The sequence below is a fragment of the Recurvomyces mirabilis genome, assembly GCF_035927965.1.
Source record: "Recurvomyces mirabilis strain CCFEE 5264 chromosome Unknown scaffold_19, whole genome shotgun sequence".
Taxonomy (NCBI): domain Eukaryota; kingdom Fungi; phylum Ascomycota; class Dothideomycetes; order Mycosphaerellales; family Teratosphaeriaceae; genus Recurvomyces; species Recurvomyces mirabilis.
Genome location: NW_027041953.1, coordinates 463549 through 491031, shown reverse-complemented (window position 1 = coordinate 491031; position 27483 = coordinate 463549). Strand labels below are relative to the sequence as shown.

General features: G+C 53.6%; 15 protein-coding genes across 15 annotated transcripts; 6 read left to right on the top strand and 9 right to left on the bottom strand.

The window, feature by feature from the left end:
- Nucleotides 1–830: 830 nt before the first annotated feature.
- Nucleotides 831–2971, bottom strand: PUS1_2 (tRNA pseudouridine synthase 1; the record flags this gene model as incomplete). The annotated part of the gene is made up of 2 exons (XM_064839922.1): nt 831–2676; nt 2748–2971. 2 exons carry the CDS (start codon nt 2969–2971, stop codon nt 831–833), a joined length of 2070 nt encoding a protein of 689 aa, XP_064692681.1.
- A 375-nt stretch (nt 2972–3346) lies between these two features.
- Nucleotides 3347–4786, top strand: LTS14_007229 (uncharacterized protein; the record flags this gene model as incomplete). Its single annotated transcript, XM_064839921.1, has 1 exon — nt 3347–4786. The coding sequence occupies one exon, from the start codon at nt 3347–3349 to the stop codon at nt 4784–4786; it is 1440 nt and encodes a 479-aa protein (XP_064692680.1).
- A 236-nt stretch (nt 4787–5022) lies between these two features.
- On the bottom strand, nt 5023–6807 carry LTS14_007228 (uncharacterized protein; the record flags this gene model as incomplete). The annotated part of the gene is made up of 3 exons (XM_064839920.1): nt 5023–5133; nt 5223–5424; nt 5516–6807. 3 exons carry the CDS (start codon nt 6805–6807, stop codon nt 5023–5025), a joined length of 1605 nt encoding a protein of 534 aa, XP_064692679.1.
- Nucleotides 6808–7218: 411 nt separating this feature from the next.
- On the bottom strand, nt 7219–8744 carry LTS14_007227 (uncharacterized protein; the record flags this gene model as incomplete). Its single annotated transcript, XM_064839919.1, has 3 exons — nt 7219–7406; nt 7465–8304; nt 8357–8744. The coding sequence occupies 3 exons, from the start codon at nt 8742–8744 to the stop codon at nt 7219–7221; spliced, it is 1416 nt and encodes a 471-aa protein (XP_064692678.1).
- Nucleotides 8745–9188: 444 nt separating this feature from the next.
- VPS34 (Phosphatidylinositol (PI) 3-kinase) lies at nt 9189–12030 on the top strand (the record flags this gene model as incomplete). Its single annotated transcript, XM_064839918.1, has 2 exons — nt 9189–9245; nt 9295–12030. The coding sequence occupies 2 exons, from the start codon at nt 9189–9191 to the stop codon at nt 12028–12030; spliced, it is 2793 nt and encodes a 930-aa protein (XP_064692677.1).
- A 107-nt stretch (nt 12031–12137) lies between these two features.
- LTS14_007225 (uncharacterized protein) lies at nt 12138–12692 on the bottom strand (the record flags this gene model as incomplete). The annotated part of the gene is made up of 1 exon (XM_064839917.1): nt 12138–12692. One exon carries the CDS (start codon nt 12690–12692, stop codon nt 12138–12140), a length of 555 nt encoding a protein of 184 aa, XP_064692676.1.
- A 672-nt stretch (nt 12693–13364) lies between these two features.
- LTS14_007224 (uncharacterized protein) lies at nt 13365–13982 on the bottom strand (the record flags this gene model as incomplete). The annotated part of the gene is made up of 1 exon (XM_064839916.1): nt 13365–13982. The coding sequence occupies one exon, from the start codon at nt 13980–13982 to the stop codon at nt 13365–13367; it is 618 nt and encodes a 205-aa protein (XP_064692675.1).
- A 463-nt stretch (nt 13983–14445) lies between these two features.
- Nucleotides 14446–15353, bottom strand: LTS14_007223 (uncharacterized protein; the record flags this gene model as incomplete). The annotated part of the gene is made up of 2 exons (XM_064839915.1): nt 14446–14740; nt 14797–15353. The coding sequence occupies 2 exons, from the start codon at nt 15351–15353 to the stop codon at nt 14446–14448; spliced, it is 852 nt and encodes a 283-aa protein (XP_064692674.1).
- A 468-nt stretch (nt 15354–15821) lies between these two features.
- LTS14_007222 (uncharacterized protein) lies at nt 15822–16682 on the bottom strand (the record flags this gene model as incomplete). Its single annotated transcript, XM_064839914.1, has 1 exon — nt 15822–16682. The coding sequence occupies one exon, from the start codon at nt 16680–16682 to the stop codon at nt 15822–15824; it is 861 nt and encodes a 286-aa protein (XP_064692673.1).
- A 476-nt stretch (nt 16683–17158) lies between these two features.
- LTS14_007221 (uncharacterized protein) lies at nt 17159–17469 on the bottom strand (the record flags this gene model as incomplete). Its single annotated transcript, XM_064839913.1, has 2 exons — nt 17159–17381; nt 17435–17469. 2 exons carry the CDS (start codon nt 17467–17469, stop codon nt 17159–17161), a joined length of 258 nt encoding a protein of 85 aa, XP_064692672.1.
- Nucleotides 17470–18090: 621 nt separating this feature from the next.
- On the top strand, nt 18091–19644 carry LTS14_007220 (uncharacterized protein; the record flags this gene model as incomplete). Its single annotated transcript, XM_064839912.1, has 1 exon — nt 18091–19644. The coding sequence occupies one exon, from the start codon at nt 18091–18093 to the stop codon at nt 19642–19644; it is 1554 nt and encodes a 517-aa protein (XP_064692671.1).
- A 1064-nt stretch (nt 19645–20708) lies between these two features.
- LTS14_007219 (uncharacterized protein) lies at nt 20709–22070 on the top strand (the record flags this gene model as incomplete). Its single annotated transcript, XM_064839911.1, has 1 exon — nt 20709–22070. The coding sequence occupies one exon, from the start codon at nt 20709–20711 to the stop codon at nt 22068–22070; it is 1362 nt and encodes a 453-aa protein (XP_064692670.1).
- A 405-nt stretch (nt 22071–22475) lies between these two features.
- Nucleotides 22476–23771, top strand: HEM15_3 (ferrochelatase hem15; the record flags this gene model as incomplete). Its single annotated transcript, XM_064839910.1, has 1 exon — nt 22476–23771. The coding sequence occupies one exon, from the start codon at nt 22476–22478 to the stop codon at nt 23769–23771; it is 1296 nt and encodes a 431-aa protein (XP_064692669.1).
- A 233-nt stretch (nt 23772–24004) lies between these two features.
- Nucleotides 24005–25288, top strand: LTS14_007217 (uncharacterized protein; the record flags this gene model as incomplete). Its single annotated transcript, XM_064839909.1, has 1 exon — nt 24005–25288. The coding sequence occupies one exon, from the start codon at nt 24005–24007 to the stop codon at nt 25286–25288; it is 1284 nt and encodes a 427-aa protein (XP_064692668.1).
- Nucleotides 25289–25687: 399 nt separating this feature from the next.
- On the bottom strand, nt 25688–26554 carry LTS14_007216 (uncharacterized protein; the record flags this gene model as incomplete). The annotated part of the gene is made up of 1 exon (XM_064839908.1): nt 25688–26554. The coding sequence occupies one exon, from the start codon at nt 26552–26554 to the stop codon at nt 25688–25690; it is 867 nt and encodes a 288-aa protein (XP_064692667.1).
- Nucleotides 26555–27483: the final 929 nt, after the last annotated feature.

Genomic DNA, 27483 nt, shown 5'->3' with positions numbered 1-27483 from the left:
TCCTCCAATCTATGATGACATGTTAAATCAACGTCCAGCAGCCTTCAGGTCTTACAGCTCACTTGAACCCAAGTCCTCCAACTCGGCCATGCACCTTAAGCTCGTCGTCTACACGACCCTCTTCCCGTGCCAGTGATGATGCTTCGCAGCACTCTCAAGTCTCCCGAGCTCTAGCAACACGCCTCCATCGTTCGCAACCCAGACACGTAACTCGTGGTCAAGCTACCCATCCCAAGCCGGACACAATCCATGCCTCGAAGCCTCTCTTGTACGCCTCTGCACCTCTCGCCCAAGCCCCAAGCTCGAAATGCCTTCGATCCCGCCAGTCGGTAGCGCATTATGCTCGCCACTTGCGACGCTCGACATGATACCGCCGTTCCCATCTCAAGCAGAGGAGCATAAGCTCGAGGCCATACAGTACTTTCGTCCCTCCCTGGCTAGAAGAGCAGAAGGAAGCACCATAACTACGTGACGCTAGACGACGCTTGCTCTCCCATGGCAGCAAGATCATGCTCTTATGTCAAAATAATCTAATGCATGGCATTGCTCAAAGGCAGGAGAATGTGACGACTATGACTTGATGAGCGACCATACACAACCCCTTATCATACGGTATGTACAATAAACACTCGTGTCTGCATATCGTCCATGGCTGCACGACCGACTAGGCGCTCGGCGATACTGACATTTCGGTCGTCGCTGAGCCATGATCTTCGTGCCAAGCAGCCGAGGAAACACAAACGGCGCCCACTCGTTGCAGCTCCCGTATAACTGCCGTACCGTCCCATCCGTACAGATCGGTATAGGGTTCATAGTTTGCTGCACACACATCACTTCTCCGCCTGCCCCACCTCAGCCACCCCACCATCACCAGCAATGGCTCCAGCGTCCACGTCCTCCACCCCTACCTTCTCACCACCAACTCCACCCTCCTTCCCCCTCCCCAAATCCATCCCACAAGCCTTAACCCCCATACTACCAACAAACAAAAAATACCCCTCCTTAAAATTATCCACATGATTAAAAAACCGCCCAAACTCATTCCTCTCCTCCTCCTCGCGGAAGATCCTCTGATAAATCTCCCTCGCCTTGAAAGCCTCCAATTCCGTCTCGAATTTACTGAACATCAGCGCTTCGCGGCCATGCTTCGGAGCATGCAGAGTGTTATAACTATCAAACACCGGCCGCTCCAACAGTAAACCCAGCCCCGGAACCTTGGGGATAGAGAATTTCTCCGCCCCCATCGCCTCGGTCAAAGTATCGAGATTCGAGCCGCAGCGGACGAGCAAAGCAACCATCCCGACCATCTTCCGAATCTGGTGCATCATGAAACTCTGTCCATGGACTTTTAAACTCAACCATTCCGACTTCTCCTCGTCCGCGCCCTCGCCGATCAAAATCGGGGTGGGATTCACTTTGAAACTCTTGATATGACGTTTCGCGCTCGGATCTCGATAGCTTTTCTGGATGGTGAAGTTGTGGAAATTGTTCGTTCCGACGTAGCGGTCTAGGGCCTCTTGGATGCGGACGACACGGGTCGAGGGGATGCGGTAGCGGCGTTTGGCTCGGAGGTAGGCGGCGCGGAGGCTTTTGGTTGCTGCTTTGAGGCGGAGCAGGCGGTCTTGGTCTTTGCTTGTTGCGGGTGGGTGAGTAGTGGATGTGTCCGTGGCGGGTATGATGTCGGGGAGGGAGATGGCGGAGTCGACCATGCTGTTGACTACAGATGCGGTGTCTTCCGATGGTGCGGTGGCGGTGACGCTTTCCGTTTCCTCGGCGACCTTCCTCTCGGCTCCTGCCGCTGCAGGCTCATTGATAACAATAGCAGCCTCGACCGTCTGCTCCTCATCCTCACTCATAGCCCCACCCTCATCCTCCTCCTGCCCCTTGTTCTTCCTCCCACCAACACTCTTGCCAAACTTAACCAACACATCAACATCCGCATCAGCCCTCGCTGCCTTCGCTCCAGCCTCTTCCTCCCCCTGCAAAGCAGCCACAACATCCCACCTCAAATCCTCGTCAATCTCCGCCAACACCGCCTGGATCTCCCCCTCATCGATCCTCTCCCAAAACCCCTTGACCTCCTCCTGCCTCCCCTCATACCCCTCCCGATCCCCAGCCAAATCAGCCAACTCCTCCAACTTCTTCGCCAACCACGAACTCGGATGCGGTGGCAAAAAAGCATGAGTAGGGATAAGGTACTCATACCACCTACTATCACAGGCCTGATAGCACGAAAACGAACCAATCGTCCTCTCGATGCCCCAGACTCGGATCTGAGGCGTAAGCTCGGCGTTAATCTTCTCCACGATATCCTCGTCCTCCACTATCAGCTTCAGACTGATCATATTCCCCGCCGCATGGACCCCCTTGTCCGTCCTCGCACACCGCACCAATCCCGCTTTCTTGGGATCGTCCGCATTCGCTTTACTGATCGCACCGGCCTTGATGAAAGCCTGGAATAAATCGCCCTCGATCGTCTTTTCTGTAGGTGTGATCTGCATGCCCTTATAGCCCGTCCCGGCATACCCAATCAACACGGCGACTTTCCTCTTCGGCTTCCTCTCTTCGGCTTCGATTTCTTCTTTGCTATATTGCACTCCATATCTGCCTGCGTCCTGTCCTTCCCGCTTCTCACGTGACTCGCCGCTTTTGGTGCGCTTGTCTGGTCCATCGCGACTGTTCGTTAGCCATGTCAGTGACGATTTCGATCAATCAATATTTCATTAATGGGTAAGGTATAAACTTACAAGTATTCTCCACGTCCCATATCTCCCTTCTTATGGCGCTTACCGTCATTACGCCCGCCTCGAGATCCGTATTGCTGTCCGTTGGCCTTTCGTTTTTGGGAGCGCTTGTCGTTGTGTTGGCTGCGTTCGTCGTTGTAGTCCACCTTTTCGTTGTTGTCGTCTGGCTTGGTGGCAGCGTCGACCACCTTGCCGGCGTCTTCCAGGTTTGCTTGAGAGTGCTCCATGTTGGCACTACTGCGCGCATTGAAGGCCTCGAGCTGGATTGCTTCGAAGAATTTGATGAAGCTTCACCCAAATGCTTTCTTCATGCAGCTTGACGTGGGAGCGACTTTGAGTCATGCTCGATTGTGGGGGCGGCTAGAACCGGGGCTAGCATTTCAGCCTCGTGTTCGATCACAAGCAGCAGGCTTCAGTCACTCTTTCTTTCTTTCTTCCTCCTCTCAGTCAGCAGCAGCACTTGACTGTGTCTGCCCGGCCATCACACTCACTTGACACCACCTCTCACCAGACGGGGAGTTCCTGTACGGACATCTTGACATAGACTGGATTCGGCTGCGATCTTCGAGCTATCTGACATTGCTGTAACAAACGACATCATCATGGCCAACCTTGCAACAGACCTCCTTCGCACCGTGACTCGCGCCTTCTACCCAACCGATCACACCCTCGTCATCGAAGCCCTCATCATCCACTCCACCCTCCCGGACAACGACCTGGCACACGTCCTGGGCATGCAAGCAAAAGCAGTGCGGAAGCTCTGCGGCCGCCTGAAAGAAGACGGTCTCCTCTCAGTCCAGACACGCCAGGAGAAGCGCACCGACGGCACCGGCTCCTTCTACCCCAGCTCCCAGCCCGGCATGCAAGGGAAGGAGAGGCTGACGAATAAAGAATGGTATTACTTGAACTACCACCGAGCCATCGACAGTATCAAGTACCGGATGCACAAGCTCAACAAGCACTTCTCAAGTCTCGGACTTCCGGCCACTGAGAAGAAAGATCTGAGTTGTCCGCAGTGCAAATCGCAGTGGACGGAACTGGAAGTAGTAGACCGTGTCGACTTCTCCACCGGCCAATTCCTCTGCGCCCGCTGCGGCCACCCCCTCGACCCCGTCGAAGAAGACGAACGCGCCAACGAAAACGAAAGCGTCAAACGCCTAAACTCGCAACTCGAAAAAGTCCTCCGCCTCATGCAACAAATCGACTCGACCTCCGTCCCCGAAAACGACTTCGACGCCGCCCTCGCTCGCCAAAAACCCGTCGTCCGCACTGACGTCAACCCCGCCCAACGGATCGAGACTGTAGATCTGCCGAACAAAAATCTCCTCAGCTCAAAGGGCCTGGCGATCAAGCCGGAGAAAATCGCCGTTTCCCTGCACAACGACGAAGATGTCAAGAAAGCCAGTGCTGAAGCCGAGGCGCGGGAACGGCGGGAGAAGGAAGCAAGGCAGAATGCTTTACCGGAATGGATTGCCAAGTCGACGGTGGGACCTGGTGGGCTGACGACGGTGGGTGCGAAGGAGGAGAGGGAGAGGAGGGAGAGGGAGGTGAATGGGGGTGCGGCGGTGAAAGCGGAGGAGGAGGGGGAGAGGAAGGCGGGAAGGAGCGGCGATGTGGATTTAGACGCTTACTATGCTGAGTTGGCCGAGGCGCAGAAGGCGGAAGCTGCTCAGCGGGCGGCGGAGGAGGAGGAAGATGAAGAGGAGGATGAGGATGATTTTGAAGATGTTGATGTGGGTGCTAGTGGGATGATCGGCTCCGCTGCGCCTGCAAACGGCACTGTGGTTCCGGCTGCGGGTGTTCCGCCTGCTAGTACGGGTGTGAGCACGCCTGCTATCGAAAGCAGCAACGCGACAGATGACGAGCGAGACGCGAAAAGGCAGAGGACGGAGAAGTCGCCTCCAGCTGCTGCTCTGCTTCCGAACGGGACAGCCAAGACTGTGGCAGCCGGAAATGTGCTTTCGCAGGAGAATGCGCCTGAAGGCACACCAGCGGCTTCTGATGAAGACGAGGACGACGGTCTGGAGTTCGAGAATGTTTGAGTAAAGAAATTTGCCGTGATGGGATCAGGCGGAATCGTCGGTTTGGTTTTCCCGTGATCTTTAGCGAGGTGTTTCCGGCGTCTTTCTATCACGTGGGCTGGTCACGAAAGAGTTTGACTATACAGCCTATGCTATTCCTTATCGTTATGATCAAAATCACAGTATCATATACCAGTCTTACAAGATACTCCACCACCCAAACTACCAAGCCCAAGCCCATCTCTTCCCAGTCATCCTCACGAGCAGTCCGTATAATCCGCCAATCCCGCATCCGGCACCGCAGCGATGGGAAGACACAACGCGACGTCCTCGCCCTCCAGATCCGTGAAGACGCGGCTGTACTCGCGCTAGCCAACAGCAATCAGTCAAGGTCAGCAAGAAAACCAAAAAAGTGCAGAGAAGTGAGAGCGATCGAGATCAGATCCTCTAAACTCACATTCGTCACGTTGATAAACTCATTATAAATCCCCTCCTCCATCATCTTCACCCTCACGAATCCGCTCACGCCACCTAGTAAAGCAACGACGGTAGTGACCTTACTATCCCAGCTCACGAAACTGGAAACGGCCGTGCCGTCGAGGCGTTCGGACTCGGTGCTGCCGTAGGGGTTCTGCATTTTCCTGGCTCGAACCATGTTCCTGCCCGGCAAGTCTCTTGGTCAGTAAAGCAAAAGGTGGGAGGGAGGGAGAGAGGGAGGGAGGGAGGGGAAAAGTAAAGAACAAGACGAACCACCACCACACCATTCCCACCCTCCTCCCCCACCCTCCCTCCACCAACAGCGTAGGAAAAACACTATAAGGCGTCACAACATCCAACTCCTGCAGCGTCTGGTTCGCCACACTCGGAACCCCCGCATTAGAAATATATCCAATAATCTGGCCCGTCGCATCGGTAACATTATTCACACTAGCATACATCCCGGGAATCCCCAGACTAGCCGAATTACACGTCCTCACCCTCTCCGCGTTGGTGAAAACCCTCCGGACGATATCGACGTCATAGTACGGCATCTCGAGTACCTTCCATTGTTCGTGGGCGGAGAACCAGAAACCCTTTTGGACTGTTATGGGACCGAGCCCTGACCCGTTCTGGTTCGTGTACTCCACACCAACCAACTGCGCCCTCTTAGCGACCCAAATCGCCCCCTTCTCCACTTCGTCCAGACCCCCGAAGAAATAGAGCCACCAGGCGAAGAGCTCGCCTTCGTACGGATCGTTGAGGACATCTATCCCCTCGCACGTATAGTTCTGTTTTGGATCCGTGGGGAGAAGCGTCTGATTCAGCGTAGTGACTGCGCAAACTTTTCCATTTCCGCGGTAGAAGATCGCGGCGGCGTGGCGCTTAGTGTAGTCGAGCCAGCTCTGCCATCCCGATCCTAGGGTTCGGAAGGCAGGGTCAGGGGAAGTCTGAAGGACGTGCACGGCGGCGTAGACAGCCCAGAGGAGTTCGCCGTTATCGAGAGCTGGGACACGGTTTACCCAGTCGCTTGTCGGACGTAAGGGTTGGCCGAGCGTGTTATTGAACCAGGGGAGAAAGCCGCCGAAGCCGGGGAAAGTCTGGTTGAAGAAAAGGTAAGAGGCCAGTTTCTGCTCCATGGTGTGGAAGGCGAGTTGTTGACCACCCGCCGGATTATCAGGTGAAACGACCCGTGTAGCGGAGGCATCACCAGCTAAAGCGTGCGCGAGCAGCATAACGTGCAGGGACTCCTTACTCGCGGCGGAGAAATTATGCTGGCCGCTTTCGTATGCGTCTGCCAGGCCAGTGGTCGTGTTGAGAAGGGTACCGTCGTAGGTCATGGCGTTGGCGCCGTTGAAGCCGATCCCAGGCTGCGTGAAGTGGCCTTCCCAGTAGAGGAGGTCGCAGATGAAGGGTTCTGGGTTAGCGAGGATTTGGGCTTCAGTGTAGGCGGGTGCGAAACGGCATTTGGGGGATGCGGTGCATGATCCCTTCCAGCCATTGTAGCCGTGTGGATGCTGAGCCAGAGCATTCTGCGCGATGGACAGGGCGAAGAGGAAGAGCATGGTCTCGGGTTTTGACCAGCTTGAGGTCGTGTGTGAAGAGAGGTCGTCGTGTAGAGGTCACCAAAGCGGGTGAGTTGGAAGGCATGTTGGTAGGCAGTTTGCAGCTCTTGAACCACGCAACCCTTGAAACCGCAAGCCTTGTACGTCAATTACCTTTCGCAAAGGCAGTGGCATGCGGGGAAGGATGGTCTGAAGGTTAGATGCAGGTACAAAGTATGAACAGTTGGAAGCGGGGCATGCTCAGCAGAGCTTGAATGGTGGTTCTGATGTTTGCGAGCACTCCATTGCTAGCTGAAAGTATGCGCCATTGTGGGTATCAATGCAAGCCTATAAACTAATCGTTAACATCTACCGTAGAAGCTGTAAGTCGTAAAGCAGATCCCATGGTGACCAGAATTCGTCACTGCTGCACTAAGTATACCACCCGCGCTCGCCAACCTGGGCCTGCTGTTCATCCTGTCGATGCGGTATCATAGGCTCTCCAATATCGAAAGCCTCGATGAGCTGCTGCCAGGTCCCGTAATCGATGGAAAACACAGCCTGTCGTCTACTGGTCTTTTTCGTGCGTTGCTCTTCCAGCGATGTTGGGTTGGAGATTACTATTACATGTCAGTCAGCTTCACGTCACACATTTCTCACACGTCGCTTGCCACGTACCTAGAGTAGGCATTCCGGTGTCATCTTCGTCCACGCCCACACTACCCTCCTTGATCAGAAAGCTGATGTAGAACAAGTTCTCCACACTCTGTCCAAAAGATCGTGGATTGAGCACGTAGTCGAACAGAGGCACACAACCATTGCTGGCTAGGCGGTGCTTCTTCAGTAATGCTCTGCTGCGCTCCTCATCCGCTGGATCGTAGCCATCGTTTGTCAAGCCTCGTTCTGCCTCATTTTGATGTTTGGCTAGATGCTTCCGTATTCGAGTGCAAATCGCAGTCAACCCGTTCTCGTCCGACTGTTGAAGATCCTCGCGCGTTAGTGCTTCCGGTCTGGCTTCTCGTCCGGCTGTGTCCTTCTGCAGTCGTGCTCGCCGTTGCATTTGCGTTCTCTGTTTCTTCTCGACAGACAGAGGACCAAGCAAGAACGATGGTACTGGTGGCCGTGAGTTGAACGGAAAGCAAGCCGTTCGTCCAAGAACTTCCCAGTCAAGGACTTCGCCGCCGGCATCATCGTCTTCATCGTCACTTTCGGCGTGTCGGCGACCGGATTGACGACGCGAGCCACTAGCAGCCCCGTTCTCTTCTCTATTTGCGGGACCACCGTTGCGCATGTATGTAATGCATTTGGACAAGAACTCGTCAACATCAATGCCGGTAGAAGTGTCGCCAAACGCTAGCTGGGTGGTCTTCTTGTATGCGAGATCGACGACATTTACCAGTAGTCGCGAATCGAGGGTGGCCTCGGTTGTCTGCTTCACTTTCTGGAACAGGTTATTGGCTCGATTCACTGTCTTCCGCAAGCCCTCTGTATCTCCGCGCAGAAGCTCTTCGCGGTTCTCTGCTCGTATATTAGCCTTGTATTTGCCAGACGATACGTTCTTCGAGCTCACCTTGGAAGTCCCGCTCCAAGTCTCGTGCCTTCTTCTTCAGCTGCCTCCGGACCTCGGGATCCTGATTTGGATCGAAGTATTTCGTAAACTCCTCATCATCATCATGCTCCTCCTCCACACCCTCCCCACCATCTTGTATGCTGCTTGGCGGCAAAGTCACGCGTTTCCGCTTCTGTCCACGTGACTCACTGCCATCAGAAGTCGGCGTTGGAAGACTCGATCGTTGGTGGTGGGAAGAGGGCGGAGGCATGGCACGTTGCTTGCCCTTATCACGTGTTTGACCTGCTGGGTCACGGTTCTCTTGGTCAGAGCCTCCCTCAGGCACAGGTGTCGCTGTGCCGTATCGTGAGGATGGTATATTCGATGGTCTAGTGTTGATTCGTGCCATGGTGTGAAGTTCCAGCGAGGTTGTCGGGTGCTGATAAGGCTACAGGTCGACTGCTGCGGTGCGGCACAGGTCGCGAAACGCGCGCGTCAATTGCGATAGAGTCGGGCGACCTCGATCACCGCGGTTGCATCTGATTGTGGCTCTGTCGCATGTGTTTGCGACAAGTGTCCAGCGAGGAAGGTGTCGTGTGGTGGTGAAGTGAAGCGACAATAAAAGACAGTGAATGTGAATCATTTTACATCTTGATCGCAGGGTCGCGTTCACGCTCGAGACACGCTAGTGTAAATCCCACTTGGTCCGTGCGACAGCTTGCGATCTGGAGCCGTAAGACATATAGCAGAGGCAGAAGCCATATCGATGTCATACCACTCCCCGAACTCTCCGAACCACAGGGCTTAGTATTGCGCGAGCTGAAGAGGCGGCTCATGACTCAAACTCGACAGCATGGAACCATTCACCTTCGCGAGCTCTTCTGAATTGGATCTGGCAGTAGCAGTGAAGGTGTGGGTCACCTGTATCCGTACAGGCAGTGAGGACATATGCTGACCAGCGCAGCAACCGCCTTGAAGGCTACGAGAAGCCTCTGCCATATTCTACACTCCTCAAGCGGCCAGATCTCCGACATCGCGGGAGCAATCTCAACCCCAACTCCGAGCTCTACATCACCGTCCAGCCGTTCGCCGACTCGAAACCACTGACCGTCCCTGCTCAGACTCCATACAAGCACTTTAAGACGGTCCGTGTGTGGAATCAATGGCTCACACTACCCATAACATACAGCAGTCTCCCAGCCAACACTCAGCTTGCCGTGACATTATGGGATCTAAGTCCGATCAACCCGGACGGCGGAGATCGTGGTCATCATGTGCCCTTTGGTGGCACGACCATACCTTTATTTGACGACACTGCCACGCTACGCACTGGCCGACAGAAATGCCGCATATGGCGACACAAAGCTGCGGATGGTTTTTCAGACACTACTACCCCATGGCAGGAGCCAAGACGGCGTGGTCGTAGAGGGCAGGAGGCGGAGACGATTGTGGTGGAGAACAAGCAGAGTCGGCGAGAGGCTGAGCGAGAACGACTGGTGGATCTCATGAAGCAGCATGAAATGGGCTCGATACCGGAGAGCAAGTGGCTGGACCAGATGGTCTTCCGACAGATCGAGAAGCTGGAGAGGGCGTCGATACGGGAGAGTAATCGACCGGAAGTATTCCCACGGCGTAAATGTGAAGTGAACAGTCAGCAGGATGGGGAAGACCCAGCGCCTCCGTGCGCCGAGGGTGACCCTGACCATATCGACGGCTCCTTCTTCCTCTACATCGAGCTGCCACGATTCGACCATCCTATAGTCTTCACAGACCACGAATACGATGCACCGCCCATCTCCAGTGTCCACCCATCGGCATCACAGACCGTAGCAGCTGTCAATTTCAAGCCTCCGCCCGAAGTTCAGCTCGGTCCAGGTATCCAGTCAGAGGTCGGAGGCGCGAGTGACACAGACGGTGGTGGACGACTGATCCGGCTCTACGATCCAGAGATCGGCTATGCAGACAATCCAGCCGAGACGAAGCACCGTCGACTCATTCGCGGTCAACGTAATGCACTGGATCGGGACCTCAAGCCCAACCCGAAGATGCGGGACTTTCTCAATCGCGTCATGCTCTACGGCCCGACTGTCGAGCTGAGCGAAAAGGAAAAAGATGAAGTCTGGCGGTTCCGACATCATCTTACGCGCGACAAGCGTGCCCTCACGAAGCTTGTCAAGTCGGTCAATTGGAGTGAGCCTGCTGAAGCGCGACAAGCCATCGGTCTGCTTACGAAGTGGGTGGAGATTGACGTGGACGACGCCCTCGAGCTGCTAGGACCAGGCGTGCAGAACCCAACCGTTCGTGCATATGCTGTCGACCGACTGCGAAAAGCCGACGACGAAGAGCTACTTCTGTACCTGCTACAACTCGTGCAAGCCCTGAAGTTCGAGCCTCAACACTCGAGGGACGACGATGAGACAGACTCATCCCTGGCATCCTTCCTCATAGCACGCTCGGCAGCGAATCTGAACCTGGGCAACTTCCTGCATTGGTACCTCATGGTCGAGCTAGACGAAGATGCACCCTCACAATCACCACACAACAAACGCCTATTCGCCCGAGTAAGCTACGACTTCATGAAAGAGCTCGAAATGACCACTGAAGGCCACGCTCGCCGCAAAGTCCTCCTGCGACAAGGCGAATTCATCACAGTCCTCAGCAAGATCAGCAAAGAAATCCGCGGCTCACGTGGCGATCGGCTACGCAAGATCGAGCAATTGAAGAAAATGCTTGCGGATCCGAAGAACGAAATGCTAGCCTTCGATCCACCCCTACCACTCCCCCTCGACCCCGAGATTCGAGTCACAGGCGTGATACCAGACGACTGCAACGTTTTCAAATCCACCTTACTACCCTTATACATCAACTTCAAGACCGACATGGGCGAGCAATACCCCCTCATCTTCAAAACCGGCGATGATCTCCGCCAAGACCAACTCGTGGTCCAGATCATCGCCCTCATGGACCGCCTCCTACAAAAAGAAAATCTCGATTTAAAACTAACCCCCTACCGCATCCTCGCCACCTCAACCCTAGCCGGCGCCGTCCAATTCATTCCCTCCACCCCCCTCTCCACCATCCTCAGCAGCGCAAAATACAAAGGCAGTATACTCGGCTACCTGCGCTTCCACAACCCGGCCTCCGCCTCCACCCCCTCTATACTCGGTGTCAAAAAAGAAGCAATGGACACCTACGTCAAATCCGTCGCGGGCTACTGCGTCATCACATACCTCCTAGGCGTCGGCGACCGCCATCTCGACAACCTCCTCCTCTGCCCCGACGGCCACTTCTTCCACATCGACTTCGGATATATCCTCGGCCGGGACCCGAAACCCATGGCCCCGCTCATGAAACTCAGTCGAGAGATGGTAGAGGGGATGGGCGGGAACAGCCACCTTTCCGACTCTCAATTCGAAGTCTTCAAACAGTATTGTTTCACGGCCTACACCACGCTCCGGCGCTCAAGTAGTCTGATTCTGAATCTTTTCGCCCTGATGCAGGATGCGGCGATTCCTGGGCTGGCAGTTTTCGGTGGAACGGAGAGTGTGGGGAAGGTGGAGGAGAGGTTTAAGTTGGAGGGCGGGGAGGAGGAGGCGTTGGGGTTTTTTGCCCAGTTGATTGAACGGGAGATGGGGGCGTGGGGGCCCGTGTTGATTGATAAGCTGCATGGGCTTGCTCAGGGGTGGCGGGCGTAGATGACCTCATGACCTCCGTCGTTGTCGCGAAAGCTGTTGCAGTGTGCAATATGAGTCTTCCATGAAACTCGGGGTCCGAGACCGTAATCGTGACTTGTGATTGGAGCTTAGAAGAGAGACCTCCCCGGCCCCCGAATGTTTCGCTGCTCACTCATCAACCACCTCCCATCCCCTTCCCGTTTCCACGTCAACATGAGTACGCTCTCCCTCCTCACATTCTCGAAGCCAGCGTGTGGTAGTCCAGAAACCGCAAGCGTGACCCAGACCCGCGCCATCCCTGCTTCCTCATCTACACCTACGCACGAAGAGAGAACTTCAACTCGCCACTCCGGATGTTGGCGCGCTGTGCTCTCGACCATGTGCAGGTGTGTGGAGGCGTTGCGGGATAAGGGCATGTTGTCGAAGTCGCCTTTGAGCGTGGGGCTCATGATGCGGAGGTTGAGGGGGTTGGTGGTCATGTTGCGGGTAGTGAAGCTGGCTATGTGGGCGAGGGAGAGGTTGAGGATGGCTTGTTCTAGGGGTTGGCCGGTGGATGTTGGGGCGGTGGCGATGGTTATATTTTCACTATTAGCCGGGTGTCCTTGGCTTGAGATATGCTCTGTCATGTGGGCTTCTGGAGATATCGTCGTCCGGCTTTGCTGGTGTTCCTGTGGGATTGCCATATTTCGTACTCCCCGAACCAGCCTTGGTGAATCTCAGAAGTCGACCGATCTTGTATTGTTTGTAATGTTCCGGAATGGCTCAATGCTCGCAGACCAGATCATTGTCGAACCCCAGGTCATGGTCAGGTGCGATCGCTCTTCATCGGCATGTCGAGTCAGTATCGTTGTCTAGTTTCACTCTACCCATCTGATCTACAAGTTCAGCTGCCATGCGTCTCTGCGGCTGATGGGTGGGTCTTGCATTTATCAGCGCGGTCAATCTTGTGAAGTATATTCAAGCGTACTGCTGGATATCTGTACCGCCAGAACAAACGAAGACATTGTGTGACGGTGCCTTGTGATCGTCTACAGTCGAGGGATGAGAAGAGCAGGTGTTCATATCTACCCAAACCCTTACCCTAGCCGCCAAGCTTCCGGGTTTACAAGGAGCAGACAGGGATACCTTACGTCGAACAAGTCAATGCAACAATCGCTAAGCTGTTGCATACGACACTCGAGCTATCTTGCACGAGAACAACAGGTATCTTGCGGCGCTCGTACGCACAATCGATCGCCTTAGCCACGACATTTCGTGCTTCGATTGACATTTCACCAGATCACGAAAATGTGTCCCAGGCCTGACATGCAATAGCATCCTGACACACAGCTTTGACGCAGCGCCTACCGATCGACCTACTCGACGACCTTCGCAAGCAACATGACAGCGATCTCCACGTCCCCAGCAGTCAAAATCGTGCAATCGCGATCCCCGACAACTCCCTCCAGCACATTCTTCGCCCTCCCCCTGCCATCTGATCCTTCCGCACCAGGCACAGCAGACAGTCTAGCCAGCGCTTCAAAGAGCTCCCTACTCACTTCCTCACCAAAGCACTCCTCGCCCACCATATCTCCTAGCGTCATGAACCATCCACATCCCCAGTTCTTGCGCATGGTGGCCAAGTACTGCATTCGTTCGATCTCACTCTCCGGTGGTAGGATGAGGCGCGAGCGTGTCTTCGGATACTTCTCATAGGGCAGGTTTCGGACTGGTCTTGGGTCTGTGGCGTGGAGTCGTTCTTCGTATTCTGATGAGGGTGTGGCGGTCCAGGTCGAGTCGACCATTTGCGCTTCGGTTGCATCAAACATAGCGGTGTCGATGCTGGCGGTCGTCGCACGAGGTACTGGGCTGACGGAACGATCTGGTAAAGTCTCGCCTGCTTGTTGATGAGGTGTCGCTGGGACGTGAGGCGACACCACGTAGCCAGATCGCCAACCAGATGGAGCGGCCGGTGGTATCAAGTAGCGAGTCATCGAATCTCAGAACCTTGTCTTGATACGAGGTGCTCGTAGGACAGATGCGCTGTCCTGATATGTACTTGCAATTTGGGCGGCACTAGCCGGTACAAGATGTTGTTGCCATTTGCATTCACTCATACAAGGGACAAGGTCGTGAAAGCGAACAAGACGGGAGAGCAAGCCTGATGGCTTAACCAATAGAGCAGGATCACAAGCTGGCGTGAAGCGTCAAAGACGTCGCTAGCGGGCTTCGGATAGTCCAAGATGGAAGGCACGGCACCAAGATCAGCTGACGCATTCACAGCGCGCCAGCTTGTTGAGCTATGTATAGTCTCATGACATGCATACTTGTGCACTGATTCTATCAACGGTTTAAGAGCTTCAGATCATCTTCTCGGCCTGGTCCTGGGTGTGAACGCGAAGGTATTGGACCGTATGCAGCACGTGTGTGGAATGTGCTAAGCCAGGGCAGCCAAGCTTATAGCAAACGAGGTAACAATCTCGACGGCCTCTCCAGATCAGCACCTTTGATTGGTGACTGCGTCTCCGCCTGGTGGTCAGGTTGGTGCGCCCATCTCTCCTTGTACAGTGTATACAGCAACCGTACAAAGGTCAGAGTCCCAATCAGCAATGGAGTCAACTGGCTAGAATTGGCAATACCAGCATTGGCTAGCACCCCGGCCACGTTGTTGAAGTTGAGGGTGAATTCTACGCTGAGCATGGTGTATAGAACAAAGAGGAGGTTAACGACGGCGAGAGCGACTTGAAATAACCTGTAAGAACAAGTCAGTCTTCATGCTGGTGTGGGCCATGGCACAAATGCACTTACGTCCACGACCTCAACGCCTGCCGCATCTCAAGCTCGTCAGTATTCCACCGCTCACGCAGCACGATCGAGCGTGCGAACGTTACCATTGCTACCAGAAGCATTGTCCCGAAGTACACGGATGCAAGTGCAGAGACGACAATCGCAATCGTTCTCACCCAGGAATCGCTCATCTTAACATTGGCGAACATGAACCATCGCAGGCCGTCGCGGGATTCTCGAAGGAAGCAGTTTGGAGTGGGGTCGACGACTCCATCGATCCAAAACCATAGACTGTATCCCGACACGGCCGCGCATAGTAACAGTCGAAAATGCGTGCCCCAGCCGCCGAAGTGACCTTGCTTGTAGAATGCTGTGCGTCTGCCCCAGATTGTCATTACGCTGAACACGAATCCGAAGCTGAGCTGCAGCAGAATGTTCGAGTCGATGACCCATATCTTCTTCTGTACTGAAAGTACCGTGACCGTCAAGGCGAGAGCGAGCAGAAAGATGGAATCGTGTCGAGACTTCCAGCCATCTCGCTCGCGACAAAATTGTTGGCGATCCATGACGAGATCCATGTCAAGTAGATGCCAATGCGCACGCCAAAGCCGTAGAAGTCAGGCTCCCCTGGTATCGTGCAGAAGGGTGCGCCAGCAAGCGTGTCGTTCGGTGAAAGACCACGCTCGAGGCCTTTTTCAAAGCAGGATTCGTCCATTATGGTGGCGGAGGGAGATCAACGCAACGTGTATGGGAGTACTCATCGCGTGCGAAGGGTGCTGTCGCCACGGTCTTATGTATCTTGTAGCCAAGGCAAGCCGGTGTGGATCGTGTGGTAGATGTATCGCGGACTGGCCCCATATGGTGAGAGGTCGTCAGCTGCTGACGCGAGATCCGGCCTCATCTTGGTGTGAGAAGACACACTATAGACGCCAGCTTCTCAGATCAGCTGTGCAGACTGACAGAATTATGCACAGTAAGCACAAAGATCAGATGATGCGCATGCAGTATCGCCACCTCGGCCACAAGCGACTATGTCTCCGACGCTGCTACTTTGTAAAGATATTCTTGCCAAGATCTCTTTGCTGTTGCATCTTGGTCTCAAAGTCAGTAGCATGGGCTTGAGTCGAGATCTCACGTTGTACCTGCAACCTCGAATCGAAGTCGTTGGCTTGCCTTGCTGAAGCAGAAACCTCTTCTGCCTTCTGGCCATGCTCCTCCCGCAGCTCCAGCCTTTCAAATCGTTCGTGCACAGCATCATATCGTTCGCGACGTAGTTCTTTGCGCCAGACCTCCAGTTCTAGCATCATCTTGCCAAGCTTGCCAGGCTGCCCGTCTCGTCTCAAACCGTCGTCGTTGCAATCGAAGTACAATGCCCACATATCACTTCCCGATTCCTCCTGCACAGCCATGAAAGCTTCCCAGCCTTCGAATGTCAAGCGATGCTCGATCTTCGTACAATCCCATGGGCCAACTTTGTGCTCTTCAGCTTCAACCCGAATGCCGTACTTCACCTCGTGGGTGTCTTTGTCCACGTAGACCCAATTGAGGAAATTCTCGTCGTTGATCGTGGTCACTAATCCTTCCCCGGACGTATAGCCCAGTCGTCTCCATTCTTCCTCCTTGTTGCCATGCGGCCACGGCAGGAAATAGCCAGTGAATGGATGATAGCTTTCGTTGCTGCTCTTGTTCTGCCGGCCATCGATCCACAGCTTGTTGTCTTTCAGCACTATTGACGCTCCATCGAATTGCACTCTGTATGGGCTCCGTCTCAGCAAAGTCACGGTGAGGTTATTCTTCCTGCCACGTTGTTCTTCACGTCGATTCTCCCTCTGCCCTTGACGGATGGCTTCCGTTGTGCCGACGATTGCGGGCGCCGCTGCGACGGCGGTGAGGATGCCGAGAACCATTTTGTGTGCAAGAGAGAGGCAAAGACATCGTAGCTTGTGAACATGTCAAGAAGAGGTAGTGGATGAAGCCGATTGTCCATTTTCAGGTCAAAGCCTCCACAAAAGTGAGAGGGGACGGTTTTGCACGCATGGGAGCTGACAAGATGACCATTTCAATACCTTACCACTGTATAATGTCGTATATTAAGATAATACTTTGGTCACAGATCCAGCTTCGACTTCATAGCTACGCAAACATCGACAACAGCCTCTAACAATACGAATAATAATTCACCACACTGCATAAGATGAAACAGCCATCGTACCTGCCTCTGGTAGGTACCTTACCCTCCGCAATCCACCTTAACTACAGAGACACGGTGGTCAGCTTCTATGAAGCTAACATCAACCGCATACGATGCGCAACACATGAATGACGAGCAAATCGACAACGAAGCAGTGTATCTTGATGGTCGAGAACCCCTCGATGATGCTACTTATAACAGCCCGATCACAATATCACCTTTCACCCTCGCCGTCAAATGTACTTCGACCTCCAAGTTTAGCTCGATTCTGATTTTCAAGCTGCTTTTCTCTTCTTTCTTGATATCCTCGCGGATCTGGCTCTCCATCATTGATGTGTATCCTTTGTACCCCTTCTCCTTGATCACTGTGTCGATCTCATCTTGGGACATATCCTTGATGAGCTTGCCTCCCTTGCTTCAAGATTGATCAGTATGGGTGTAGCGACTCTCGCAAGTTCGTCGACCTACGCAGGAGCCTCTGCGGTTGGGGTCGCAAGAGCCATGGGGGAAAGGGTTGCGAATGTTTGCTGATATGTATGCTATCCCCCAATTCTCGATGACTTCAATTCCGTAGGTGTGTCGTTGTAGAGCGAGCCGTAGAGACAGAACAGCTCATGAAGACTCCATTAGTCCATGGCCCACCTACTCCAATGGCTACAACATTGACGGACCAAGTTCCCAACCTCTGTCAGAACAGGATCGACAGCTAACATGCGACGTCATGATGAATCGGGCCGTAGGTGGGTTGTCAGAGTGCATACCGCCCACCAATATGATCTGAGCAGTCTCCGGTTAATCCTACTTGCGGTTGAAGACTAACTGAAACTGGAATAAGCACAATCAGAATAAATCGACGATTGGTGGTGTTGAGTTCCTCGGTGGAGATCCGGAGCATGAGGCGAACGGCCGAATTCGCAACCTACCGACAGTGTAGCTTCCCAGACGGGAAGTAATCGTTGAATGCACGAGCTGCTCACGCAGCAAGACGTCAGGTTGGCGATGAAATCGAAGACACCACCACTTCATAGCGACGCCATGTTGTCTTCGATCTAGAGTATCAGGCAAGTTGTCAAGCTTTGTATGCTTTTATATCAGACTCTCAGAACTCCCATTATATCTCCGAGATGGGCGCAGGACCTAGCACCTTGCAAGGCCACGAGAAAGTGCTCGCGACTGACATCGTAGGCGACGAATTCCCCTCCGGAGCAAGCTTCTTCCTCACGAACGGAGCCAGCGATTTCAAACATTGTCTCGCCGTGGAGCTGAACGGCAACTCAAAATGTAAAGCCCTCAAGGACTCGCCCGACCGAAAATGGATCGCTGAATATGCTGGCAACGATCGATCCAAGATAGCTTTCAAGAATGTCGGCACAGGGAAGTACCTGTGTATAGCGAATGCCGCATGGTCTAGCCAGACAATGGCCTATGGTGGCCCTGTCTATCTGTACATATATAAGACCGCAAAGGACAACACTTTCTGGTTAAGCACACCGCAGAGCCCGGACTGCTTCTTGTGTGCCTGGGATAATGTTCCCGACATTGGCAAGGACGTTTGTAACTTTACCACTAGACACGGGAAGGGCTACGGCAAAGGGGTGGAGTTCTACAACGAGAACAATGCAGCTCTAAGCTGGCAGCTGGAATGGACACCCGAGTATCAGAAACTCAAGGAGGCCACACCTGAGGGGCAGGCAGCTTCCGAGAAGCGCAAAGCTGTAGCATTGCAAGAACCCAAGGCCGAGCAAGGCGTCTGCTGTGATAAATGCGGCGACAAGTGCCAAGTGTATCAAGAAGCGTTCGCGGAGCTCGAACAGTTCAAAGGCCAGTACGGCGATTGCAAGACTGCCATGGCCGAGCTCCACGATCGTGAGACGCAGCTCGAGCAGGCTCAGCAAGATGCGCAATATAAGGACGTTGCGCAGAAATCGCAATTCAAGGAGTTGTTGGAACGAGAAGCGGAATTGGAGAAGAAGCAGAACGAGCAAAAGGAACGCGAAAAGGATCTGGCACGTAAAGAAGTTGCCATAAAGCAGCAGGAGATTGAGATGCAGAAGCGTGATCAAGATCTTGACGCTCGCAAAAACGCTGTTCTTAAAGACGAAGCGCGTGCCAGACCTGCCCAAGCTGATAAGGCTGCCATCAAGAAGAGGCAGGATGAGCAAGCGGCGCATGCAAAGGAAGTGCAGAAAAAGAGTGAACAAGTGCAACAGGCGCGGCAGAAAGAGCAGGCAGAGCTTGCAAAGGTGAAGGCAGAGAATGCCAAACTGCAGGACAGTGTTTCGAAACTGAAGAAAAAGGATGCGCAGTCGTCCGGCGACTCCCAGGGCAGCGCGAATCCTGCTGCCGACATGGAGAAGGCCAGATTACAAGCAGACCTGCAACATGCCTTGGACATGCTTGCCGAGATGCAGCAGAAAGTGGATCAGAAACCAGCTCCGGCTGTGTCATCGGCGAGCTATGGATTCTCCATTCCTCCACCGGTAGCGAGGATGCCGCCATCGACGCTAGGGCGGCCATTGACGAGAATGCCAGAGTTCACGACCAGTCCTCCTGCGCAGCAGATGCCTGAATTTGTGATGAAGCATCAGATCGAGCAGCCCAAGAATACCTTGCCGCAGATGCTCGCCACGGGCCTTGGTAGGTCGGTTGCGAAGCGCGAGACTGCGCAGGCGAGTTGATCGAACGATCTACTCTCCATGAGGACTCAACCCCTTGCGCTGCCGACTTGGGTACGAAGGCTGCTGGCCGAATTAAATCGCTCTTTCCAGAGTGACTCCGGCGGGCGTCCATGTACTAGTGACGTCGGCGTCCATCGACAATCCACCTACTCGTCGCGGCAACACCGCCGCCAGGGGATGTTCCCGCCTTGGCACTTGGATTTGAAAAATCTCGAAGAAATTTCACTCTTTGGCTTATACCGCCTTCCACACATGATTTGGAAGGAGTCTGATCTTATGAGGGTGTTGCTATGACTGCGCTCTTCCTTATAGACATGCACATGTATGTGTGTATAGCCAGGTCAGGTCGCAAAGGGGGGTGCCTGGAAGCAAGTCCCACCAAATGTTTCTCCATCACGTGACATAACCCGGGATCGACCTGCGACAGCGGCAGCAACCTCATCTCAATCAGCCAAGTCTGCCGTCGGGCGACCAGAGCCGGAAACATAACGGAGATTGCACTCTATCGAAGGAAGGTGATGCTTGATAGTGGAGAACGGGCTGTGAGACCTGGAAGGACGAGCTTTCAGCCCATAAGAACAGTGTGAGTTGAGAGGGGCTATGGGTCAGTGGATGCAATATCTTCAGACCAGTCGATCCCTGCTGTACGATCCTTGACAATCTTGCCATCATGGAGGAGAAAACTCTTTCCAGCTTTCTGGAGATAATTCATAGGTATCTTATATAGGCTCTGCGCCAGCTCAAGCCCACCACTTGATGCCTTATACGTCAGACCCCCAAAACACACAGGATATCATCATTGATCAAATGTATGTCATCAAAAAGGCCAGACATCATGGACTCGTGTACACGAACTCAAAAGTAGCGCCATGACCACCGACTCCCCGGTGCTTTCGCGGCAGGACGACCCACGTGCTCTTCCTGCCAGGCTGCCACGTTCGTGAATGATATTCAGCGCAAACAGAGAATACAGGCGATGTTTCTTGTGATCATGCCAATGACCTCGGAGTTCTGTATACTGCCGAACTCTCGACCGACTTGACTGCGTCATTCCTGGAGATACGATGCCAAAAGAGCAGCGCCGAGAAAATTATGAACAATCTTTGGGTGCATGGAGAGCACGGCTGCAGGCTACGAATCAAACAAGAAAACCTCTGATAGAAAAGGTCACGAACACATGGCGAGAAGATGAAAAGTTCCGCGTAGCTGAGGAATGTGACACCAAAGAACCGAATTTCTGCGACCTCGACGATGAAAATAGCTTCCCGAGCCTCAGCGTGAAGGCCATAAGGTCACGACGATTCCGAAGGATGTTTGCGGTGCTAGTGCTTGTGAGTGTTGGGATGTATTATATTTGGACACGACACATTCGGCCGAGCGTACAAGAGGGGTGGGAATTGAAGCAAGGATTCTTGCCCGCTCAGGTTAACGGGACGTATGGTGTTGCGAAGGGCGGGCATTTCGATGGTGTGAGGATTAAGGATATCGATGCAACTTATGTGCCTGGCGGTAATAAGGATCCCGAGGGCAACCGGCGGCTCATTTTCGTCGGCGATATTCATGGTTGTAAAGATGAGTTGAAGCATTTGTTGAAGAAAGTCGACTTCAACAGCAAGACAGATCATTTGGTCGCGACGGGAGATGTGGTATCTAAAGGCCCGCACAGTCCTGGTGTACTCGACTTGCTCATCCACTACGGCGCCGAAAGCGTTCGAGGCAACCACGAAGACCGCTTACTTGAAGCCGCGAAGACACTATCTGGCTCAGACAACAAGCGAGACGATGCAATGTCAACGAGCAAGGGCTACTCGAAGGACGCCGAGCTACTCAAAGAACTCAAACCACACCACATGCGCTTCCTCCACGACATGCCATTAATGCTGCGGATACCTGCTTTACCCTTCGCCACTTCATCCTGGCGCAAAGATAAGCACAATATCGCAGAAGAAACAATAGTCATCCACGCCGGACTAGTCCCACACGTGCCACTGGAACGACAAGATCCATATTTCGTGATGAATATGCGCAGCATCGACCACAAAACCCACGTGCCCTCCGCTCTACGCGAGACAAAGAAAGGGAACTCCAAACCGTGGATGCACATCTGGAACTGGTATAACAACAGGCTTGCCAAGGGACGATCAATCAAAGGGTTTCATATCTGGTCTTATGCCGAGTGGCTGAATCAGCGCGTAACCGGAAGCTGGATCAGTAATTCTTGGAGCAGCATGTCTAAGAAGCAACCGCAGCCTCAGCCACAGGTCGCAGTGTATGGCCATGATAGCAAGATGGGGTTGCAGATGCATCGGTGGAGTAAAGGGTTGGATACTGGATGTGCGAGTGGTGGGAAGCTGACAGCTATGGTGCTTGATGCTAAGGGGAAGACGGAGATTGTACAGGTCAAGTGTGACAGTTATCGGACTTGACGGTGCAAAGAGATGGTTCATATGCTGCATTGTTGCGTTCTAAGCATGGCGTTGGGGACTGAAGTATATATATATCGTTGTGCATCGCCTTGTACAGAAATCTTGGTTTCTTAGCCAAACACGATCTAACCCAAAACTGTCCGTGAAGACTGACTATGACACCCAAACCCGTAATCACACTCTCTTAACTAGTATCTGGCCACTAGTACTGCCTTTCGTCTTATATCTGTTATAGCCAATCATCTCGGGACCTCGGCGTCATCGAAGCTCTGGAGATGCACTAGAAAGTCTAACTACATATCACGTCTACGGCCTCTACTTCCTCCTCCTTCTTCGCCAGCAGTATCGCAACTTGTGCTGGTCTTCTGGACCTGCGGATTCACATCACAATCAGAATCACATAAAATGAGCGTCCAACGCCCCCTCCAAGCGCTCACAAAGCGCGCCACACCCTCCCAATCCCTTACACTCCAATACCGAACACGGCAACCACATCGAAGCCTAGCCAGCGTTGTGCCCCCCGTAACCCAATCACACGTCGGTCGTCAAGGCCCAACAGCAATGGTCTTCATGAACATGGGCGGCCCCAGCTCCACAGACCAGGTCGGCGACTTCCTCTCTCGCCTCTTCGCTGACGGCGACCTGATACCCCTCGGTCCCTTACAAAACTACCTCGGGCCCCTAATCAGCAGGAGAAGAACACCCAAGATCAAGAAACAATATGCCGAGATTGGTGGTGGGAGTCCGATCAGGAAATGGAGCGAATATCAGGCGGAGGAAATGTGTAAGATCCTTGACCAGACCAACCCGGAGACGGCACCGCATAAGCCTTATGTTGCTTTTCGTTATGCCAGTCCGCTTACGGAGGAGATGTATACGCGCCTGCTGGAAGATGGGTTTGGGAAAGGGAGGGGTGGGAGGGCGGTGGCGTTCACACAGTACCCGCAGTACTCGTGCAGCACGACGGGTTCTTCGTTGAACGATTTGTGGAAGGTCAGGAATCGGCTTGAATCGCCGAGCAGGAATCAGAATCTGAGCGCGGCGGAGGCGGAAGGGAGTATACGGTGGAGTGTGATAGATCGATGGCCGACGCATCCAGGCTTGATTGAGGCATTCGCGGAGAACATCACGGCGAAGCTTGAGACGTATCCTGAGGAGATGAGAGACAGCGTGGTGCTACTCTACTCGGCGCATAGTCTACCCATGTCCGTGGTCAATCGAGGAGACCCCTACCCAGCCGAAGTGGCGGCAACAGTTTGGGCAGTACAGCAGAAACTTGGCTTCCGCAACCCTTACCGATTATGCTGGCAATCCCAAGTCGGACCCTCCGCCTGGCTAGGAGCACAAACGTCAGACACAGTGAACAATTTCGTCAAGCAAGGACAAAAGGATCTTGTGCTCATCCCTATCGCCTTCACATCAGACCACATCGAAACGCTCTTCGAGATCGACAAGGAAGTCATTCATGAGGCGGACCAGCTCGGCGCTGAGGGCAGAGTGCGGAGAGCGGAGAGTTTGAATGGCAGTCCGACTTTCATCAAGGCGTTGGCGGATCTCGCGGGCAGCCATCTGAAGAATAATGAAGTGTGTAGTAGACAGATGGGGCTGAGATGTCCTGGATGCAAGAACGAGAAGTGCTTGCAGCAGAAGAAGTTCTTTATGGGGCAGGGGGCGCAGGATAATGCTGCTGTGACTTTGTAGACGCTATTGTGGAGATGGCGGTAGGAAGCTGGCTGTACGAGTATCAGTCTCGAGGTTATGTAGAATGTGTAAATACGTGTATCCAAGATCTGTCAGTGAATGCTTTCGTCATCAGCAGCCGCCGGAATCTCGGGAAGCTGCCTTGTCCAAGCTTCTTCGAGCACATGTACACTGTCAATCAACACTCTCACCTGTATCACCAACACACAAACGACCTCCACAACGCCGCCAACATGGCCGTCGACAAAGACGAATCACCCAACCCGCTCGTCATCACAGGGAAAGCACCCGACGCCTCTCTCTCGGTACAACTCCACCCACTGGTGCTTCTCACAATCTCCGACTACATCACCCGCCATACTCTTCGCTCACAAGAAGGCCCCATCGTCGGCGCAATCATCGGACAGCAGAACGGTCGGAATTTCACACTAGAACATGCGTTCGAATGTCGACTGGCGGAGCAGAAGGGCGCGGTGGTGTTGGATAGTGACTGGTTCGCTGAGAGATTAGAGCAGTACAAAGATGTGCACAAAGCTCCAGCACTAGATCTAGTGGCGCTGTTCACGATGGGACCTGTGGAGGGGCCGCAAGAGGTTCACCTACCGGTGTTGAAGCAGATGCAGCAGCTCACGGGCAATGATGGTATTATGCTCCTGCTATTTCATGGTGCCCTTATAGATCAGTTGCAGGGTGGGAAGTTGCCAATCAGCCTATATGAGAGTGTGCAGGAGCAGGATGGGGAGAAAGTGTCGTTCCGGGAGATGAGTTTTGAGGTCGAGACGGGTGAAGCGGAGATGATTGCTGTGGATACTGTTGCCAAAGGTGGGAGTACGGCTGTCGCTGTGCAGAAGGCAGATACCGCGCAGACGACGGAGGGTGCTAGTAAGAACCAGAAGGGAAAAGGGAAGGGGAAGGGGAAGGATAAGGAGGATGAGGCGAATGGTGAGGCGGCCGCTGGTACACTCTCGGCTGAGGACGACGAACTCATTGCCTCTTTGACGGCCAAGTCGAATGCTATCAAGATGCTCAACCAGCGCATCAATCTCATTCGCTCATACCTCGAGACACTACCGAGCAGTCAACTCACAGACGCTTCTTCAACGACACCACCACCGGACACAACGAATCACGCACTCCTCCGCAGCATCAACGCCATGCTCTCCCGTATCCCACTCCTAGCTCCACCAATTGCTGAAACCCCACGTCTCACCTCAACCGAGACCAACGGCGACACGACCACGACGCACCCGAAGCCCGCAAACGGCCCACTAAGCGCAGGCACAAAAGAGCGGCAAGACGTGCACCTCACTTCGCTACTCGCTAGCCTCTCTCGCTCGATTGCCGAGGCTCAGAGCATGGGATCGAAATTCCACATTGTATCACGCGAACGCGAGAACAAATCTCGGAGCTCTGCATTCGGGGGCGGTGGCGGTGGGGGAAGAGGTAACGGCGGGATGATGGTAGGAAGATTTGGAGACGATGGGAATTTTGCTGGAGGCGAGGCTGGAGGGCTTTAGTGAGGTTCTAGTGGAAAATCTCGCTTTTACTAGATTTCTGTCGTCCGCCGGCGTGCCGTGTTGGTCGTTGGTGGCTTAGCGAGGGAGTTTCTGAGGACATGATTTCACGAGTGCATGCATGCGTAGATTGGGGATATGGGAGCATTTGAGGCGTTTCTGCATATGCTGTGCTTCATGGACATGGACAGCGCGAAAGCGTGGACGTGGCGAAGCACGAAAGCTCCTCATAGCATCGAGTTCCTCTCGCTTGAGAATAAGTAGGGAGGCTACACAATACGTACGTCGACCTATCATCACAAAACCTGAAATACTCCTGTTGTTCATGATCTTCGTCAAGCCGTCACTTCGTCTCAACCAGGATCTGTCCCACCGCTACATCGTGACTGGGGTCTGGCCATTTCACGCCTCGATAGCGTGCCACGCAGGCAGGTTATTCACCCCATCCAGCAGACTCGCATCCTCATTGTCCCGTGCTTTCCTCCGCATACTCGTAGTCCTGGCCTTGCGCCTCAAATGTGGTGGCTGGACTTTTCGTTCTGCTGATTGTGGCGAAGCCATAATCGGCGTCGCCTGGCCCACGAACCGGGCCGTGATACTTTGACCTGTTTTCGAGCGAAGATGAGGTGGTGTGAACTTCATTGGTGTTACTGGCTGGGTATTATCGGAGGGAGTCGGATGTGCTGTGGAAATGAGATATGATGTTTCGGCACAAGGTGGAGCTGGTTGAAATGTTGATGGAGCAGCTGTACAGGTCGTGGAGGAGAGGGTGCAGCTGATATCCTCCGGCAACTTCTCGATTGATGCAAATGGCCTCGTCATCTCGCAGGCCTGCAGGCTTGTATCACGATTCTCATCTTCGTCGGGACTCTCCTCCAACCAAGCCTTGTATTCAGCAGCCATCTCTGCCTCACATGCTCTGACCTCATCCGGCTTCTCGGGTCCTGCTTTCTCGAGCTCCTCGCCGAGTGTGACATAATTATCACCCCAATCATCGTCCCAGCTACTACCATCACAAGTCGAGATCTCCTCAGGTCTGACTTCTGTGCGTAAGGGGCTAGATCCAGCTCGAGTTGCCTTCCCACTTCTCTCCGGTCGGATGGACTTCTCGAGCGGTTGACCAGGTGGCGGAAATTGCCTTCGCAGATTCCACAGTGGGTCTTTCGACTCTGCTTCCCAGCGTAGAGGCGCTTCGACGAAAGGTTCGAAGCACCAGTCCGATGTGCTTGAGTCAGCCTTGTCCTCGGGATTCTCTCCTTTTGTTGCCATTTCAAATTGACAATTGCCACACTGCTGCGGCAATCTCATCACTATGGAAGGCGAACTATGGCATGACGCCCTCGGTATGGCGAGTTTCTTCGTGGTGTACGTGAAATTGCCACGACATGTGCTGAGACGGACGTGCAGAACGTGAGAGCACGCATAGGTGTATGTCCATGTCTTGCACATCTTGACAGATTCGTCGACTGTCCTCGCTTGTCTGGTGATGGAGATACTAGCGATGAATTCGGAGTCAAGTGAACACTCATGGAGTACCGCTGGACTGCTGCAGCGTAGAAGTTGATGTTGATACTGCTGATATCTGACGCGATCAGAAGTCCAATGACCATCGCGGGCATGAGTCGTGATGGTCTGGCGTGTGCGGTTATCTCGTGCCATCAGATGAGGGTGTTTTTTAGTCACTATGTCGCAGCTGCCTGGAATTTATGATCGCTGAACTGTATTGCACCTGCTCAATGTCTCAGATGTTAGCCGCTTGACATGAAAGCATGTTGAGAGCACCGTGGTGTTCGCCATGGCAGGAGCTCATCGGCGATGATGTCAAGGTCGGAACGAACTTTGCCGAGTCCAGTCGTGCCTTCCAGATTTGGAAATGGTTTGGTTTGGGTGTCACCCGCCATCCTCGGATTATGTGTGGTCGTGAGCATGTCCAAATTCTCCTGTCGATTCTGAGCCTGAAGGAGGGGGATACGCATGCTTGGGAAGACTATAACTCCAATTGAAGCGATGGCTGCAGATCTCATGGCGAGCAGAAAGGTCAATTGGTATTATGTAAACAACTTTTGCAACGTAACAGCAGAGATTCCAATGGTGCTTTCGGCCCAACTCGAGAGAAACTCCATGCAATCGGTCGTCCCACAACCTAGCATCCAAAACAAGGAGCTCCCAAACGCCTCGCTAAACCCCTTGCTGGGACT